The sequence below is a fragment of the Symphalangus syndactylus genome, chromosome 20, assembly GCF_028878055.3.
Source record: "Symphalangus syndactylus isolate Jambi chromosome 20, NHGRI_mSymSyn1-v2.1_pri, whole genome shotgun sequence".
Classification (NCBI taxonomy): domain Eukaryota; kingdom Metazoa; phylum Chordata; class Mammalia; order Primates; family Hylobatidae; genus Symphalangus; species Symphalangus syndactylus.
In genome coordinates, this window is record NC_072442.2 from 13,379,364 (window position 1) to 13,399,749 (window position 20,386).

The following is a 20,386-nucleotide window of genomic DNA, read 5'->3' on the forward strand; positions in this document are numbered from 1 at the left end:
AAATACACCCAACAAATTTTCACTTGAGTTATCTTCACAATATTTTACCCCTTAATTAGAAGAATGAAATTGTTGGATTTCTTTCCCACCCACCAGGGAGAAATATATTGTTTTGGTCACAGGGAGTGTCAAACACATTTCAGCAACAGATCTGCAGGACTTTATTCTGGTTTACTTGACTGTTCTGTGATCCCCTACCATATTCCCATGCTGAGGCTATCTTTTATCACTTAGCCAGGAGGGGCTCTGAAGTGACCAAGTGACCATCATGACAGGCCCTCATATGCATAACAGCCATGAGGAGATCATAAGAGGCAGCCTCACTGCTCAGCACAAGAAAGGGAAACGTATGTTCCTTCCCATTCATTGACATGAACACAAGAGCAGGATGGCTAAACAATCTGATGTAAATCAAATGAAGACTATCACATATTGGGTAAAATAGAAATAGCAAGCTCTACAACCTCTCTCAGCAAGAGGGGCTTATATAACTTTTCCTCTTGAGCATTGATATCTCTGGAGATCATTCCTACCATTATATCACAATCAAAGATCAACTTCTGATCACATTCAAGTCAGCCAGTCATCAGAACTCACTAGCACAACTGTGGCAGCAGTAGTGGAACTCTTTGTAAGCAAGAAATACATTGATTAATAATAATAAAATTATGCCTCTAAGATATACATACAAAAATGTCTATAAGCTGGGAAGAATGTGTTAAAGGCAGAAAATCTGAATCAGGTTCTACCAAAAACAAAACCAAACTTCATCAGAATGCAACTTGCCTCACGGATAATTTTCTTAGGGTCTTCCTGGCCATACGGAGTTTTGCCCCTACATGTTTGTCCTTCTAGAGGTCATGGCAACAAATGTGTACTCTGTGGATGAGAAGTGGTCCTCTTGGGTACTTGATGGTGGAATTCTAATTAGCTGAGTTAAGCAGCTAATTGAGGCGTGTGTTACAGCAGGGCTGGAGAGCAATGGGAATATATTAATGTGATGAATTTACCACTTAATCTGATTGTAAGTGTCACTAATTAGACCTTATCATAATAAGATACTTGATAACAAACACAGATCCCACTTTTCCCAGTCATTTCTTTTTTTTTTTTTTCAAATCATGATAGACTCTGGGATATATCCTTCCAATGAAGCAGCATTTCCCCAGAAAGAAAGAGAAGTAATCCCATTTCTTTCCCTTTAGTTGTCAGCCTGGAAAGCCGAGCAATGCACCTCAACACACTGGTCCAGGAAGCCCAGGAGAGGGTGAGTGAACTGTCTGCCCAGGTGGAGAATGAAGGATTCACTCTGGACAACACAGAGAAAGAGAAACAGCTGAAAGCTTGGGAGTGGAGGTATCGGCTCTACAGACGCATGAAAACAGGCTTTGAGCATGCCAGTGAGTATAAGCAGAAAACGTCTACATTTCACTAGACTGAGCTTCAGTTTGAGACAGCCAGGTCTTCTTTTACGGGTTTTTTTTTTCAGCTCTGCAGGGTCATTGATGGCCGTTGTCAGCCTGTGTGGAGCAAGGGCGCTGAGAGGCTGTCAAAGGGTCTTTTGTCTTGCTTGAGTTTCTGGCTCCTGATGGGTGCTCTGACCACAGCCATGAGGCTTCATGCCTCTGGCCCCTCTCCACCATGTCACACTCATCTAGCACTTTCCACCCGCTATGCCCTAATGCCTAATGATCTGGATGGTCTGATGCCCTAGATGGCTATATTTTGGGATAGGGAGGTGGAAAAATATTTGTTTGCCTGTTTGTCCAGTTTCTGCTTCAAGCTCAAGTTTAAGTTGTTTTCAACTCTACTGCATTTTTTATATAGAGCTATAAACTGAACTTCAGTTAACACAGGCAACCGAAAAGAACAATCAACTCAAGAATTATGCTTTTGTCTGCACTTCCATTTTCTTTACCAATTCTTTTTGTTAGTTTAAGAAAAGCCTTCTTTTTGGATAATACTCATTAGCACTGGAAAGTAATGCTGAGTGTAGCTCCTGATATAAAAACAAAATATAAAATTCAAACACTTGTGAAATATTAAAACTCTCATTCTAGAAGGAGATCTTATCTAAACAACAACAAAAAAATTAGGCTGGAAATTTTAAATATAAGGGAAAGTTCATTAGTTTGAAAGGTCTCTGCCTCTGCTGCAGGAAACTTAGTTGTGATGTAGACAAAGACCAAAGACAGTGATGATGTTTTCTTAAGTACACTAAGTACCAAATCTAGGCCTAATCCTTTCTCTTGGAGCAAATAACTTAGCAACATTAATGAAAGTTTGCTTTCAACATCAACATTCTCCAGCCAGGCTGGTGCATGGGTTTGTTTAAAGAGATTCAGCACTTGCTTTAATAAATGCATTTGCTATTGTGCCTCATTTAGGACAGATTAATGCTAGAAACAGACATATTTTCAGACTTGATGCCAATTTTTGTAATTTGCTAAATTATAAAACACCTTCTACGTGTTAAAGCAATACCAAAAGCCATCAGGAGTCCTTTAAAACCTGAGGTTAGTGGACGCGACATCCAGCCATAAATTTTTTTCTCAGAAAATACTGCTCATTTGTAATAGGAGAAAGCCTGAGAGCAAGGTGAGTTAGAATTCTGTCAATACTGGAAAGAGCCCAGAAGTAGGCAACTGAAGCCAGGGGCTTTCATCCTGGCTGTTTGTCTTCACTGTGTTCTTCAACAAGGAATTTGGCCACTTGGGGCTGCAGTTTCCTCATATCAAAAGTGAGTGTGCTATTACTTGCCCTTTCTACCTAGCAGGGCTGGAAAAAGGCTCCAGTGAAACAATGTACTTTATAAAACGTAAGGGTGTCCACCAACAATACAGGATCCTGCTATCACTTCCTGCCCTTCTCTTCATTGGTCCAGCCCTATCTCCTATCGTGTTTGCAGGAAGGCTTAACTGGTATTATTTACCTTTTCAGAAAATGTTCTAATGCTCAAATAAGACCCCAATGGCAACAAATAAAAGCCATTGAGACATCTAATGAAAATGTTCAAAAGCAAAAGCTATTAGGCTCTACAAACAAGCATTTCCATAGTGTTTATTTCAGGGTATGCTTTGAAGAGGTAGGCACGCTGTTTGAAAAGGATTTGCTGTGTTAAGCTCCTTGTGTTTTTCCTTCTGTCCCAGGAGCCCCTGAGATGCCAACCAATGTCTGCCTCATGGTAACCAGCAGCACCTCACTCACTGTCAGCTTCCAAGAGCCTCTTAGCGTCAATGCAGCTGTAGTAACCAGGTATAAAGGTACTGGACCCAAGACATTTTTTCATCACTCCTTCTTAAAAAAGCATCTGCTGTTTGAGAATCAATTGTGCATTTTGTGTGTTTGTTTTTCCTACTGATAGGAATGTTTTTATCCCATTGACTTTTGGAGTTGAAATATTTCCATAGGCGCTCATGTAAAGGAACAATCAAGTGACTGAGAATGTCACAGAAAGGAAGAACCACAAGACCAGGCTGTCGTTTCAAGTCCCTCAATTAGTGTTTCATTCATCTTTGCAGAGGACTTGCTCTATGCATAGCATAGGCCTGCGGACAGGTCTGAGTAGGAAACACTGAAGAATCAGACTTGATCCAAGGATCTGAGGGGTTGTGATATGGAATATACCAAGTAGGGGTTAAAAAAAACAATAACTAAAGCCAGGTAACAGGGTTGAGGTTTTTCAAAAATATAGATAAAGTACATTGGAGGTCAGGAAAGAGCAAAGGGAAGATAAAATGGTGGGATCGGTGAGGGTTCCCTAGGGTAGAGGTGGCATTCAGGCCTGGCTATGAAGGATAAATAGGCTTTGGACTGGAAGATATTGGGGGGAAAGTAAATTCCAAATGGAAAGGACAGTGAACACAGGTATAAAACCAAGAACATACCTTGGTAGAGCAAACTAAGGGAACAAGTAGAGGGAATAGAAAATAGCATGGCTCCGAATGAGCATAGGGTCATGAGAAGGTATAGTAGGATGTTAAGATTAAAGAATGAAACTATGATCAACAGATAAGGACAGAATGAGGCTTGAAATTAAGGCTAGGAGTTTAGACTTTATGTGATGAATTCAGCAGAGCCATTGAATAAGGTGGGGACAGGATCAGAGGTAGACTTTTGAAAGATTGGAGTGGTAATACTGTGTATGATTTATTGAGAGAAATAGAGATTTAGAATAAAGAAATGAATTATGAACCTATTCAAGAAGGAGGTCTTGATAGCCTGACCTGGCTACAATGGCAGCATTGGGAAGAGAAAGGGAAAGCCCAGAGGAAAAAGGTACTGCAGAGGTACTGTGATGACAACAGCTAATGCTTACATAGCACCTACTATGCACCAGGCACCATTTAAAGCCGTTTAAAGTTTTAACTCTATTTAATCCTCACAATGATCTCATGAGACAGGTATTGTTATGATTCCAACTTTGCAGATGGAAAAACAGAGGCAATGAGAAGTTAAGGAATTTGCCTAAATGCTTACAACAGAGACAGAATCGTCACGTTATGCTGACTCTTGAATACGAGGAACAAAAAAGGAAAGCTATTTTCTGGATTCGTAAGGACATATGGAATTACACTGAACAGCCCTAAAAGCTGATAAAGCTCTCCACACATATACCAAGGTTCCAGGCTACAGTGTGGACTTCCTTTGCATTCAGGTCACGATGGCTCTCTCTGCCCACGAACATGTTCAAGTAGTGCACATGCCTTCCTTTCTCATTCTCAGGCCTGTCCCTCGGGGGAACTTCATATGTCTCAGCAAACTTTACTCTGCCCACACCCTGCAGCTTTCTTGGGTACTTAGAATTTTCCAGATAACGCCACTGTGTTTGTAATACCTTAGATAAGACAGCATTGAATTGATTATCCCTGGATTTTCTGTATCAGTCTAAGAGAAGGCAGCCTTAGGGTACTAAGGATAGCAGATAAATGAAACCACCCACGATGGCCCCCCACAATCATCCTTTGAAACAACTCTGATACCTTCTCTTGGTTGTCTCATCTGCGAAGACTGAAATTCAGAGCAAGCATTTGTGGGCAATGTTGCAATGTTAGATATGGACATTTTCTTTTCTTTCTGCCTCTCTCCAGCTCAGGATTTCAATGAAGAGTTTCATCAGTGCTGCCCACCTTGACATTTCCTTCTTACTTTGATGAGTGAGCTATCAGGAACCAACCGGTCCAGACTGTCAGCAATTTAATACTTGCCCATAATGCCGGCAAATTCTATCCGCATTCACATATTAACACTTCTCATCTCAGGAGACTTGCATTTGGGTGAGGTTGAAATGAAAGGTCACAAGTGGGTTCTGTTAGAGACTGGAGGGGATTAATTAAGCATTATAAATAGAATTGTCTGTTGCATTATGGAGTAGGTTTCCTTGTGTTAATTTATAAGGTCATAAATTGAGTCCTTAACCTGACCGTTCTCAAGGGTTATTTAAAACAGCTGGCAGCCTACTGTATCCACAGGAACAGCAGTGCAGTTTTTAATTCAGAGGTTGAAGTAATTATTTAATTATGAAAATATTAGCGTAATTATTTAATTATGAAAATATTAGCGTAATTATTTTGTTTGCAAAAAAGAAAGAAAAGAAAAAGAAGAAACAATTGAGAAATCTACAGAATGAAATGGCAATTATCTAATTGGTTAGAGGGAAAGCTTACACCTGCAGTATTTAGGGTTTGGCAAAAACATCTCAGACTATTCTCCAGAATTTCTGGGTTCAGCAAAACCTCAAGCCTATTTTGACAACTCAATGTTTTCCTCCTTCATGCTTAAGCTAGGGTGTATTTGAAAGGAAATCTAAATCCTTCTGTTTCTCATTTGTTTACACTCAACCCATCAACATATTGTTTTATAAGAGTTTGTTGATATGTAGACATCTTTTTAAAAGCATCCCTTTTTAAGTTTTCTTCACACCATGGGGGCATGCACCAGGCCAACTGCCATCACAAGTTGGAGATTAAAGGCATCAATTTCCACATCAAACCTAGGAAACAGTTTTCAGTGAGACCCACATGATTTTTTCTGAATTTCCCCCTGAATGCAGTACAACGGGGCTAGGAGAGCTACTCTCTGTTTCTCGGTGTTTTCTCTTTGGATTCAAAGGAGGCTTGCATCTTTTGGTCTCATCTCACCCATTTTTATGGCTGACAGAGGAAAACCTACAGTTATTTCAGATGCTTTGATGCTTTGGACAATCGCCAGAAGTTTGTTCCACATTTTCTCCTTACTGCCTTGGGTCACCTGCCTGAACCTCTCATTTGCGGATTATGTCATTTCTCTGCAGGCCTGAGACAGAAAACATTTGCAAAAGTGATTTTACTGCTCCTTGCAGGGTTGGGGGATGGTTAGGAAGGCATCCTGAAAGAGGTGCAGTACAATACCTCTATTCCATCTACAAGATGAAACATTTTCGAGTTTGTTTTTTTTTTTTTTTTCTTAATTGGGCCTCGAAGTGGCCACACCTTGGGGTTTGCTAATTACAATATGCTGCAGTAGTTGCTGCATTGCCTGAGTGCAGTACCCGGGTTCTGAGTGGTATCCTTGCCCATGTCTTTTCCTACCTCATTCCCTGACAGATTAGAAACCACCACCCTAGTTCCTCCCTACAAAGACTTGTAATAGCAAATTGTTTAACTGCTCGTCATTTGATGACATTTTTTAAAATTAAAAAGCATCTCTCCTTGCAGAAACTGCCAGGGCCTTTCAGGAGCTCATAGTGTATCTGCTTCTGCAGAGACCAGGCCCATATCTCTGCCAACGACCATCTTCAGTTTCTTTCTCAGGAGAAGCAGCCAAAAAATTCTAGGGAGGTGTATGAGGGCATTTCAGCTTGTAGGATGGAGATTCTACCATTGGGACATTAAAACCTTCAGGGTCGATCATTTATAATAATAATAATGTGAACTTGATCATAACCTGATGACTTGGACTATCTTTTCTACAAGACTGCAGAAAACTCTGACCTCACAGAGCATGGTGCCCATTGCTCTGTAATTTATATTCTTTTTACCCTTTCTGTTTTTTCCTCCTACACCTTGTAGTTGGGTGGATATTTATCTATCAAGAAAAATACATTCCATTAAAGAATATAATTATTTTTGTGTTTAATTAATTGAAGGACTAATCTGATCATAGGTGTGAGGTAGCTACCTTCATTACCAGGTTGAAGTGATACAATTCCATGAAGCAAAAGTATTTATAAATTTCTTTAGCCTGTTTGGGGAAAGAGAGGTGGCGAGAAGGCCAAAGGTTTGCAGATGAGAGCAATGAGGAGGAGCAGGAAATGTTATGTCCAGAGGACGTGAAACTTAGTGGATTAACATTTTTTGTGTTGGGGTGAAAACATGAAAGTGGGGTTAGTGACTAAATGTATGATGAGGAAAAATCACAAGTCTGGTGGGGGTGAGAGGATGAAAAATGAAAGGCAACACTGCGCAAGAGTCACTTCTTCTGAGCTGCTAAGCCTTCTACATCCTTACTCATCCTACTTTCATTCACTAGTTGCTGAGTTGTCAGGATCCGGCCAATTTATTCTCCAACCATCTTGTAAACCACCTTAAAACCTTTCTCCAATAATGTATATTGTCAAGAATAGCTTTTCAGTATTTTCATCATTTAACAAAATTTTAACCCTCAAACAATATTGTATGGGAATACATATATATATATATATATATATATATAAAAGGTCAGGCCAGGCACGGTGGCTCACGCCTGTAATCCCAGCACTTTGGGAGGCCGAGGCGGGTGGATTACGAGGTCAGGAGATCCAGACCATCCTGGCTAACACGGTGAAACCCCGTCTGTACTAAAAAATACAAAAAAATGGCCGGGTGTGGTGGCGGGGGCCTGCAGTCCCAGCTACTCTCGGGGAGGGGGCTTGGGGGGTGGGCTGAGGCAGGCAAAAGGCGTGAACCCGGGAGGCGGAGCTTGCAGTGAGCTGAGATCGCGCCACTACTGCACTCCAGCCTGGGCGACAGAGCGAGACTCGGTCTCAAGAAAAAAACAAAAAAGGTCAAAGTCCTTCACCCTTCTTCCAATCGTATTCATACCTCAAACTCTATAGTGAGTTCGATGTATGTCCTTACACATTCTTTTTTGATACATATATGCACGTGAATATCTACAAAGATTTACAGTTTTGTTTGTGTGCTCCAATACAAATATTACATTGTTTTTCTAATCCTACAACTGGATGTTTTTCAACTCAGTGATATTTTTACTGTTCAACAGTATAAATTACAAATCTATGTAAATGTGTTTGACTCCTCTTACAGTTGTATAGTATTTCTATTCCACAGAAAGAGGTATCATCATTCTCCTATCGATGGATGTTGGTCGTTTTAATTTTTTGTGCTATATAATGTTACAATCCTTATATGTGTCTCTCTTTTATCTAGAGAATATTTTTCTAGTATTGTTAACTAGAAGCAGAAGGGACTGTTTGTGGATTCACACACTGTCCCATTGATCTGTGTTACTATCATATATACATATCAGTAACACATATACCTGTGTTACTATCATAAATACCATAATTTTACAGTATATTTTAACATCTGGTAAGGCAAGTTCCTCCCCATTAAAATCTTTTTCAAAATGTCTTTGTTATTCATGCACATTGTCTCTTACAAATGAATTTTAGAATTGGCCTGTCAAGTTCACTTTTAAAAATCTTATTTGTTGGATTTACATCGTATTCCTAAATTAATTTGGGGAGAATCTCATCCATGATCTGTCTTCCTAATCAGGCTGAATTGTATGTATTCAGAACAGTCTAATTATTTTCTTTATATAGATATTCTATACTTCCTATTGAGTTTCATGCTAGCTATATTTTACAGTTTTTGTGGCTGTTATGAATGAACTCTCTTTTCAGGGCATTTAGTTGCAGGACAGTAGAAGAGTACCGCTAATTAAGAAAAACTTTAATTGGCTGCTTTACTAAAATCTCTTAGTAATAGCTTTGTATCAGTAGATTATCTTGCATCTCAGGAGTTTGTTTTTTTTTTTTTTTGCATATTGTCTTTAAGAATGATGCATTTGTCTCTAACTTTCTAATTTTTTTTCTTTTTCTGGTCTCACTTGTTTGACAAGAATCAATGTGAATTCAGTTCCCACTATATTGTGAATAGTAGCTGTGAGAGTTGCTGTCTCTCTTATCTGCTTTTATCAAAATTCATCTGATATTTTACCATTAAGTATGACATCTACTGTAGGTTTCTGGTGGATACACTTTATCAGATTAAAGAAGTCTTATTTTCTTACCAGCTTAGTAACAAGTGTTTTTGTTTTATTTTGTTTAAGAAAGATATGTTAAATTGTGTCGTGATTTTACTATATTTTTCCTAGAAAATCATCATTTTCATCTGGATTACGATTATTGATACAGTGTTGTTGAACATAATGTTCAAATCACTGTGATTATAGCCCCTTTAATATTTCAAAAGTTTGTGCTTTTGTGCCTTTTCTTTTATAATTGTTGAACATCTGACTATTTTGTTGGTTTGTTTGAAGAGCTTTTTTGATTCATAAAATCTACTTTTTGCTTATTTTCTATTTTATTAATTTGGGGTTTTAATGTTACCAATTCCTGCTACTTTCTATGGGTTTCCTTTATAATTTCCTTACTAGTTTTGCTTTTCTTTTATTTGAAACTTAATTTACTTGTTCCTTTATTTTTCTTGTTTTCTAATCCATGGGTTTAAGGCTATAAATGTTCCCCTGAGTACTGTTTTGTCCATATCCAAAAAGTTTAAAATGTGGTGTTGTAACTATCACTTGTTTGTAAACAATTTGTAATTTGTTTCACTTCCATGTTAATCTAAGAGTTATTCAAGGAATCACTTTAAATTTCCAAGTGGCCAGATTTTATTTGGTGTATTTTTATTGTTAATGTCTAATTTTATTGTGCACATATCATATGTTAAAAGTCCAAAAATATGGACTACAGTCCTTTTGGGAATTTAACATTCTTACTTGTGGCTAACTACTGAATCAGTTGTATATGTGCCATATGTGATATTTGAAAAGAGTGTGTAAACTCCATTAGGTTATAAAATATGAATGTGTGTGTGTGTTGTTTAAGTACCCTGGTTTTTCCTTAAAATATTTGTCCCTTTGGTCTTTGATCTCTGGAAAAGCTGCTTGATTTGTCTTGTTTTATGCAGTTTGACTTATTTCTATTTCAGTTGTAGTTCACATTGCTTCCTCTATGTTTCCATTGCCTGCTGTCTTTTCTGTCCCTGTTGTTCTCCTTCCTAGGACATTTGCAATGCATTTGTCTCTTGTAAAGGGTATACAGTTAACTTATATACTCAATCTAAGAGTCTGTCTTTTTTTGTATACACATTTAATTGTTTTGTCCAAAGTGATATAGGGGATTTTTTTTAATTTGTACTGAAAAGCTTATAATGAAAAATAGGTAGTGGTTTACTTCATTCTTCCTACTCTCTTCTTCTCATAGTCAGCCACTTTTAACTTTTTTTAGTTCTAGCAGTGACCTCTCTAATTAATAAGCTTCTATGGCTACTTCCTTCTTTTTTCTTTTTCCTTCTTTCTTTTTTTTTTTTTTTTTTTTTTTTTTGAGATGGAGTCTTGCTCTGTCACCCAGGCTGGAGTTCAGTGTCATGATCTTGGCTCACTGCATCACTGCAGCCTCTACCTTCTGGGTTCAACTGATTCTCATGCCTCAACCTCCCGAGTAACTGAGACTATAGGTGCACACAACCACTGCCCAGCTAATGAGACAGGGTTTCACCATGTTGGCCAGGCTGGTCTCGAACTTCTGACCTCTAGTGATCCACCCACCTTGGCCTCCCAAAGTGCTGAGATTACAGGCATGAGTCACTGCACCCAGTCAGCTATTTCTTGATTTATCAATATCTGCAATTACAGCTACAAAAGAAAAGCATTTAACTCTCATAATACTGCACTCCTCTGCACTCCCTTATTCTCTCAACATAGCTATATTTCTATTTTTAATTGCCAACTATTTATACATTATAAGTGTGTACATTTTTGATATTGCAAAGTCAAGTAGTGTACTATTATTATATTTCCTTTTCCATGTATCTTCTTCATATCTCTAATTACCATTTTTCTCTTCTACATTATTTACAATCAACATATTCTCATTTTCTTTCAAATGTTCCTTTCAAAGTATTACTTATTTCCCCAAGAGTAGTATCTATTTTCCCTCTCAGCATATTCTCTACTCCTGTTCCATTGCATAGTAATAACTCATTAGGGTTGCCATTAGGGAAATGCAAATTAAAACTACAATGAACTATCACTACATGCCTATCACAGTAACAAAGAGTTTTAATATAGTGACAATAGCAAATGCTGGCAAGGATTTGGAGAAACTAGGTTGCTCATACATTGTTTGTGGGAATGTAAAATGGTACACCCATTCTGGAAAACCGTTTGGCAATTTCAAAAAAAAAAAAAAAACTAAACATGCAACTACCGTACATCCTACCACTTGGCATTTATCCCAGAAAAATGAAAGTTTACATTTATAGAGAAACTTGTACACAAATGATTATAGCAACTTTATGCCTAGCCAAATTGTAAATAATAGCCAAATTGTAAATAATCCGGATGTCCTTAAATTGGTGATTGGTTAAACTGTGGTATATCCATACCATGGAATACTACTCAGCAATTAAAAAACCAAACTATTTATACATACAACAATCTGGATGAATCTTCTGAGTATCCTACTAAGTAAAAAAGGCAATCCCAGAAGTCTACATGCTACAATTCCATTTATGTAACACTTTAAAAATGACAATAGAAATAGGGAACAGATTAGTGGTTGCCAAGAGTAGATGAGGGAGAGAGAAGAGCTTGTGTATAGCTCCCTTTCTTGTTTTCTAGCTAATGGATGCATTTTAAAATACCTTGTTTACCTTTTAAAGGTTTTAGAGAGAAAAGGAATAGGTAGGCATGTGTGTTGGTTTGGCCTCTTGATTCAAGTTCCAAGTCACTTCTCCTTCTTATTCAGCTGTGTGCTCAGTAAACATGACCTCAGACTAACATTAGCTTAAGCCAACACTTGTGGAAGTGTATCTGGTATTTCAGAAAATTGTGTAAGTTAACTAGAGACAAACATAAAACTGAGGTTTTATGTCAGTTGGTGAAGGATTATTTCTGACACTGATTTCTTCTTCTTCCTGTAATATTTGGAAAGTTATAGACCCATGGAGTAATAAGAAGTTTTTGGAATATGTGAGTTTTTTCCTGAGATATGAGTTCCTTGAAGGCAGAAACTGTGTCATTTTCATTTCTCTTCCACATCGGCTACATTACACAAGCATTGGACTTCTTTTTGCCTTGAATCAGTTCCCCCACCACAGGACCTTTGTACACGATGGTCCCTGTGCTGAGTACATTGCCTCTCCCACTCACTTGCCCACTGATTGTTCAGGTGTCTTTTAAAAGACATTTCTTCAGAGAAGCATTTTCTTTTTTTTAAAATTTTTTTAAATTTTACTTTAAGTTCTGGAGTACATGTGTAGAACATGCAGGTTTGTTACATAGGTATACGTGTGCCATGGTGGTTTGCTGCACCTATCAGCCCATCATCTAGGTTTTAAGCCCCGATGCATTATGTATTTGTCCTATTGCTCTCCCTCCCCTTGCCCCCCACCCCCTGACAGACCCCAGTGTGTGATGTTCCCCTCCCTGTGTCCATGTGTTCGAATTGTTCAACTCCCACTTATGAGTGAGAACATGTGGTGTTTGGTTTTCTGTTCCTGTGATAGTTTGCTGAGAATGATGGCTTCCAGCTTCATCCATGTCCCTGAAAAGGACATGATCTCATTCTTTTCTTTTTTATGGCTGCATAGTATTCCATGGTGTATATGTGCCACATATTCTTTATCTAGTCTATCATTGATGGGCATTTGGGTTGGTTCCAAGTCTTTCCTATTGTAAATAGTTCTATAGTAAACATACTTGTGCATGTGTCTTTATAGTAGAATGATTTATAATCTTTTGGGTATATACCCAGTAATGGGATTGCTGGGTCAAATAGTATTTATGGTTCTAGATCCTTGAGGAATTGCCACACTGTCTTCCACAAAGGTTGAACTAGTTTATACTCCCACCAACAGTGTAAAAGCGTTCCTGTTTCTCCACATCCTCACCACCATCTGTTGTTTCCTGACTTTTTAATAATTGCCATTCTAACTGGCATGAGATGGTATCTCATTGTGGTTTTGATTTGCATTTCTCTAATGACCAACAATGATGAGCTTTTTTCATATGTTTGTTGGCCACATAAATGTCTTCAGAGAAGCATTTTCTAAGTATTTACTATAGACCAGGCCTATCATAAGTGCTATTATGCCCCCCACCTTTTCTTCAAAGTAATATTTACAGCTGCAAGCATCTATTTGTTTATATATTTAAGTTTATTTATTTATATTTTTAAGTTTAAACAGATTTCTTATTATAGAACTTCTTAGAGTCTTTCACATCTAATATATATAATAAAATATTTCCCAAATTTAATTTTACCATCACTGGATGTTTCATCGGGAAAATGTTTCATGGAACTTTTGGAATATTTAGACCAGGAATTCTCAAACCAAACTGCAGGTTAGAATTACTGGGGATCCCTTCTAAGATCAATGAAATCTGAGTCTTTGCAGGGTGAAGGCCCAAGAAAATACATATATATATGTGTGTGTGTGTGTGTGTGTGTATATATATATTTTTTTTTTTTGAGACAGAGTCTCGTTCTGTCATCCAGGCTACAGTGCAGTGGCATGATCTCGGCTCACTGTAAGCTCCGCCCCTCCAGGTTTAAGCAATTCTCTGCCTCAGCCTCCAGAGTAGCTGGGATTACAGGCACATGCCACCATGCCCAGCTAATTTTTTGTATTTTAAATAGAGACGGGGTTTCACCATCTTGGCCAGGCTGGTCTTGAACTCCTGACCTCGTGATCTGCCTGCCTCGGCCTCCCAAAGTGCTGAGATTACAGGTATGAGCCACTGCATCTGGTCCAGAATACATAGTTTTTAAGAGCTACTAAGTGATGCTAATGTTCATCTAGGCTGAGAACATATGGTCAAGTTTTTAATATCTATCCCTCCCACCAGACTGTAAGTCTCATGTAAGCCAGAATGTTTTGTTCATTCCTGTATTCCTAGCATAGGATGTACCCATATATACAATGGGTACTCAATTAATTAATATATTTATTCATTAACAATTTAGTGACAGCTATTATGTGTCAGACTGTATTCTAGGCAGTGGGGATGTAACCATAAACAAACAGACAAAAATCCCCATCTCTGTGGAGCTTACATTTTATGGAGTAATAATAATACATACTAAGTGGTTCCTACATGCCAAGCCATGTTCTTACGACTTTATATACATGAATTGACTTAATCCTCACAGCATATCTTTAGGAGGCATTATTGCCTCTAATTCATGGTTGAGAAAACTGAGATACAAGGAGGTTAAGAAATTTGTGCAAGGTCCCATAATAAGTAGGGGCTGAGCAGGGAGTTGAACCCACACATTGTTACGCAAGGGCCCATGCAGTAACCACCAGCAAATCCTGGGTGACAAAATGTCTCTGAATTAACAAACAAATGCATGAATTTGTCTCTGAATCACCTAAAGCCTAAGGAGGTATCCTGTTCATGATGGCAAGCCAGTCATTTAGCCCTATCTCCCATCTTCTGCTCTACCCCCACAGGTCCCTTAGAGGGCATCTCCAGCCTTGGAGTGAATAGCTCTACACACAAGGGATGCACCTCCCAGTACGGCAGCGTTTTCCATTGTTGAATAGGAGTTTCTAACCTTTCTGGCTTGTGTCCTTCATTTTAAAATCAGGTGGGCTGAGTCACAGATAAAATAAACACACCGTGGGCACAGCAAACACACTACAGAGTAAACTCCTAACCTTCTCCAAATATTTCACACGGTATGGAAAAAATTCAGAACCAACCAAAAATAAATAAACAACTGTTGAGATGATTTACAGTCTGGCCAATAAGCAGGCTCAGGGTCTATCTGGCTTTCTCAATCTCAGGACGATCTGCCAATCCTTTTACTCCAGATTGTGGAATCAGGAATAGCATCAGAAGTTAGAGGAGCCATATTTCAGAAAACTTTCTCTAATATTTACTGTTTATCTATGATATGCCTTGCATTGTGCCAGCTCCTGTCATATGCAAAAGCTCCCTGATAACTTTCCACTGATTTTAGCTCTGACCTCCAAGAGCACCCAGGAAGTCTGAATAGCAGCTCTTCTAATATTTGAAAATTGCTATCACCTTCCTCTTTTTCCTGCCTTAGGTCATTTTGTTCTAGGCTATAAAATGTCCCCTGTTCCTTTCATTGGCCTTCATATGGTATAGTGACTCTTTCTCTTAAGTGTAAGGCCCACAGTTAAACAAAACCTTCAGTCCTGTGGCCCGAGTGGCTCTGATACCAACAGAACTGAGTCTTTGGCCATTTGGATACAATACCTCTGAGGAATCCACCTAAAACTCTTCCTACCTAACATCACTGCAGGGAAGAGTCCCAGGGAAATTTCTCATTCTTTAGACATGTTCTTTCCTTCCTCCAAACCTCTTCTCTGCCCAATAAACCCTTAGTCATCCTTCAAAACAAAGCCCTCACTGGCCCCCTCCTCCCACCCATACAGAAGCAGCCACTTACATCCTCTGTAACACTTCAGTGGCCTGCAAACACTATTTTCACTGAACACATTAGACAACATGACATTCATTTGCATGCCTGTCTCTATGGATATCTTGAGGGCAAAAAAATTACACCTTATTAACTGTCAGTGCACAGTACCTGGCTAGTTGTTGAGCTGAACTAAACTCTTGATAAGAAACAACTATGAAAGCAAAAATTCTGTGTAAAAGCAAAAGGAAAACATAAGAATAGGTATTATTTGTTTGTTATTCAAAAAACCTTCAGCTAGGTAATGTGGGCACAGTGAAGATGTATTATACATGATTTATCCCCGTAGGGAGCATATAGTTAAGATGTCATTTACTCATTCATTCACTCGTTCATTCACCCATCATTCAACAAGCACCGCTGAAGTTCCTACTATGTGCCAGGCATTTTTCTAGTCACCACAGATGCAGCAGTAAATAATATCAGCACAGTTCCTGCCGTAACAGTGGAGTTCCTAGCCAAGCAGTGCAGGAATTTACGAATATTTAGGCATCCATTCCTTTACCAGTCGACAAATGCTAAGTGTTCATGATGTATCAGGTAGTGCACAAGGCTCTGAGTATGCAACAATGAACAGACTAAACACAGTCCCCTCGTTTATGGGGCTTGGATGTTAGTGGTGAAAACAAAGCTCACCAACATAAGAATTCACTTTGCAGTGTAAAGAAAATAAAGCCTGTGATTGATCAAAGTGTTGAGGCGAGACTTTTTAACTGACTTTGTCTAACACCCTTCCTTCAGTGAGCCTCACCTCAAATCCTTTTCTTTTGTAAGTACTGTGGTTCACAGCTCTCTTCTCAGACCCCTGCCCCTTGTCTTCAGTTTCATCTTACACTATGGTGGCTCCTCCCAGCTCACTGTCTTCAACACACTTGCCACTGGAAAGTTTCTGCAAAGGTGATTATGTCACCAACTTAGTAGAGCAGCTTATTCCTCCCTCTTCCCTGTCGCACACCCCTCTGGAACTCTGGAGCCATGAAGCCTCTTGGCGGACATGGAGGCCCACCAGGCAGCTCTTTATTGCCATGCAACTGTGAGATTCCTCTCCACACTTCCTCCTGGGGAAAAGTCAGCCTGCCAGTGGAGATTTAACAGTGGAGCAGTGCATAGTGACATGCCAAGTTTCCCCTGCCCCCCAGCTACCACCATCACCACCATCCCCACCCCTGGACTGAACAAATGGCATCACTTCTCCCCTGGGAGCCTGGCAGTTGCTGAGCCCATACGCCTCAGGGGCTGGTGAGTTTCCAATGGCCACAGAAGCAGGTCTCCACTCAAGGCACACACAGACTCAAGCAGAACTATGTCTGTGACTACCCAACTGGACACGCAGCTGGCACTGCAGATCATGAGCCGCTTTCTAGGTCACCTTCTCCCCGCAGAGATTTTTCTCTTGAATCATTTTTGGCCAGATCCCTTTGCAGCATTATAGTTTGTCAATAGCCCGCGACTGCTTTCTAGAATTTCTCTCCAGGAGAAAGTGTGTTTTTCTAAGAAATAGGTGTTGTAGCCTGAAGCCTAATTTCATGAGAAGGCTCAAACTGAAACAAAAATAATCACCCTCAAGTCTGGAAGCTGAGGGGCCTCTCCAGTCCCTGAAGAGTACTTCCCTTGGGGAGGTGGGGGGGTAGAAGGTGTCCCTTTGTGTTGTTTTAATACAATTTTTCCAATTATAAAAATAATGTAGGCTCCTTATATCAGCTAGGGTTCCAGTGGAAAATGGAAGCCACGCTCATCTTGAATTTTGAAGAAATTTTAACGAAGGGATTATTTACAGAGAGGTGACCAGGGTTCATGAAAGGACAAGGGATTTTAAAGCACTTAGGGACTAAAAACATTGGGCCACTCTTATCACCCCTACACTTGAAAAGGAGTCCAGTAAAAGGTGGGGTGAGAGGAGCACCAATCAGACGCTGTTGTGTGAAAAGACACAACCACAGCCAGACAGAGGCACTGGCTGTACCCAACTAGCAGCCCGAGGGCCAGGGGCCCTGGGTGATGCAGTCCATAGGGGTCAGCCTCCCAAAGACACAGAGTGGGACAGAGAAGGTCCATAAAGAATTCCAGGGTGAAAAGACTGAAAAGACAAATTGTTCTGGAGGACCAATGGAAAAGCCAATATAATAATCATAGAACATTGTAGGCCGGGTGCCATGGCTCACAACTGTAATCCCAGCACTTTGGGAGGCCAAGGCAGGCAGATCACTTGAGGTCAAGAGTTCAAGACCAGCCCGGCCAACACGGAGAAACCCCATCTCTATTAAAAATACAAAAATTAGCCAGGCATGGTGGTGCATGCCTGTAATCCCAGCTACTTGAGAGGCTGAGGCACAAGAATCACTTGAACCCGGAAGATGGAGATTGCGGTGAGCTAAGATCGCTTCACTGCACTCCAGCCTGGTTACAGAGCAAAACTCTGTCTCAAAAAAAGAAAACAAGGGTGGGGGGAAACATGATTCCCTTCCTTGGAACTTCTTCAGCGCAGACTCTGCATCTAACTCACTTTTGCATCCCTCACAGTGGCCAACATCTGTAGAGTAATAGTTCCAAAAATAGCTATTGAATGAATAAAATGACATCACTTCTCTCTCCTGGGACAAAATGAAAAAAAAAAAAAAAAACAAAAAAAACACTTGTTGTCAGCTGGGTTCCCAGAAACTATAATGTGTGTGGCATCTTTTTCACTTCATCTACACCCTACTGTTTAGCATGTTTTAAGAAGGGGCCATGGGCCAGGCACGGTGGCTCACACCTGTAATCCCAACACTTGGGAGGCCAAGGCAGGTAGATCACTTGAGGTCAGAAGTTCAACACCAGCCTGGCCAACGTGGTGAAACCCCAACTCTACTAAAAATACAAAAATTAGCCAGGCGTGGTGGCAGGCACCTGTAGTCTCAGCTGCTTGGGAGGCTGAGGCATGAGAATTGTTTGAACCCGGGAGGCAGAGGTTGCAGTGAGCTGAGATCACGCCACTGTTTTCCATCCTGAGCAACAGAGTGAGACTTTGTCTCCAAAAAAAAAAAAAAAAAAAAAAAAAAAAAGAACATTGCAAAGAGCAGGAAAAAATCATTCTTACTTTTGCATCCCAAAGAAATCTACTCCTTGAAGAAACTTCTGGGTATTTTTTATAACAAAGTTGAGATTATATATTTAATAATTATTATAATATTATTATACCTACCTAAAAATAATGATGAATACTTGTCAAGCCCATACCATGTGCTAGCCATTGAGTCAGGACTTTATAAGCATTGCTTCTTCTAAACCTCACACAGTCCTGTGGAGTAGGTACTACTATTATCCTCTCCTAATGAATGAGGAACCTAAGGCAAAGAGAAGAACTTGCTGAAGGTCCCACAGTCAGTATATGCCAGAATCAAATTTAATCCCAATCATTGATCCCAGGGTCTCTACTCTTGAGGACTACACTATCTCACCAGCTTTTCCACCACCCATCAGCTTAAAGGAAGGTTCTAATAGTTTCTTCCCCCATCTTGATTTTTCTAGTTCCAAATCATATAGTTGCAGAAAGCTAAATGTAGTGTATGAAATAATATCAAACTCTCCTATTCTACCAGTCTACCCCACCTCCAAAGAAAAGAAAAATAGAATTAAGAAAATTTTAAAAGTTAGAAAAATTATATATAGTTTTATAAAATTATAAAGTTAATTTTATACTCATACTCAAAAACATGGGTCAAGTAGCTTGAATTTTAACAAAAATTGGCATCTAAATAGATGAAGATCCATCACCCCTAACTAATTCCACTGCCTCAGATGTTAAATGGGAACACATCCATGAATGCTGAGAGCAGGCTGAACAGGATGGGCTGCCTGCACATTCACCTCATCTAAATAAATAGGTTTGGAGATCTTCTAATCAACCATTTCCATTTCTGATGATGTGTGTGCTAAGGACTACACCGATCGATAGAAACAATTCATCAAGGAATGGAGATTAAACTGTTCACTGCCAAAGAACTGTCCACTGCCAAAGGAAGGATTTAGTCTGTTCTACAAAGTGCTTTAAATTCTGACAATGTGCACTTGGTTTAGGAAAGTCCATCTCACTCTTCAGACCCTTTACTACAATGACTGATGAACCCCTCAAGAGAAATGAGATTAACTATATTCTAAAAAATGCCTCACATCAACGGCAAGTGTTTGTCAAAATCTTGACTTGTCTGTTCTACACAGTGTGTTAACTATGGCATGATATAAACTAAGCCAAAGTGATACAATCCCCTGTGAGCCCATGACCTGGGAAGGATGAGGTCATTGCAAACTTTGGTAGCAGAACCACAGTCTTCACTAAGACAGAATTATGTAGAGGAAAGAGACGTAGCCTGAAGTCAGGAGGCTATTGTGCTAGTTCTGGTCCTGCCGTTAACTACCTATGTGACCTTGAGTAAGTCGTATCTCCTCTTTAAACCTTAGTTCTCCCCTGTGAAGAAATTAGGGAATAAGACTAAATCAGCGGTTTTCAAACATCTATACAAACTTAGGTCTCCACAGAGATACCTATGGGACAACGTGAAGTGACAGGAGAGGTGGCAGTAGGGGGTTTCCCAGATTCCGCTTTCTAAATTAGGTCTTCCTGTTGTATTCTTTCAGGGGACCATGTAAGTTTCTCTCACAGTCCTTTTCCCACTTTGTAAT

General features: G+C 39.5%; 1 protein-coding gene across 1 annotated transcript in view; it reads left to right on the forward strand.

Annotated features, from left to right (window-relative positions):
* Positions 1-20,386, forward strand: part of ANKFN1 (ankyrin repeat and fibronectin type III domain containing 1) — a 465,421-nt gene that overhangs the window by 331,633 nt on the left and 113,402 nt on the right. The window contains exons 7-8 of the mRNA XM_055257387.2: positions 1,206-1,400; positions 3,150-3,263. Of these exons, the coding sequence (XP_055113362.1) occupies positions 1,206-1,400; positions 3,150-3,263 (309 nt within the window). The remainder of the gene's footprint in view (positions 1-1,205; positions 1,401-3,149; positions 3,264-20,386) is intronic.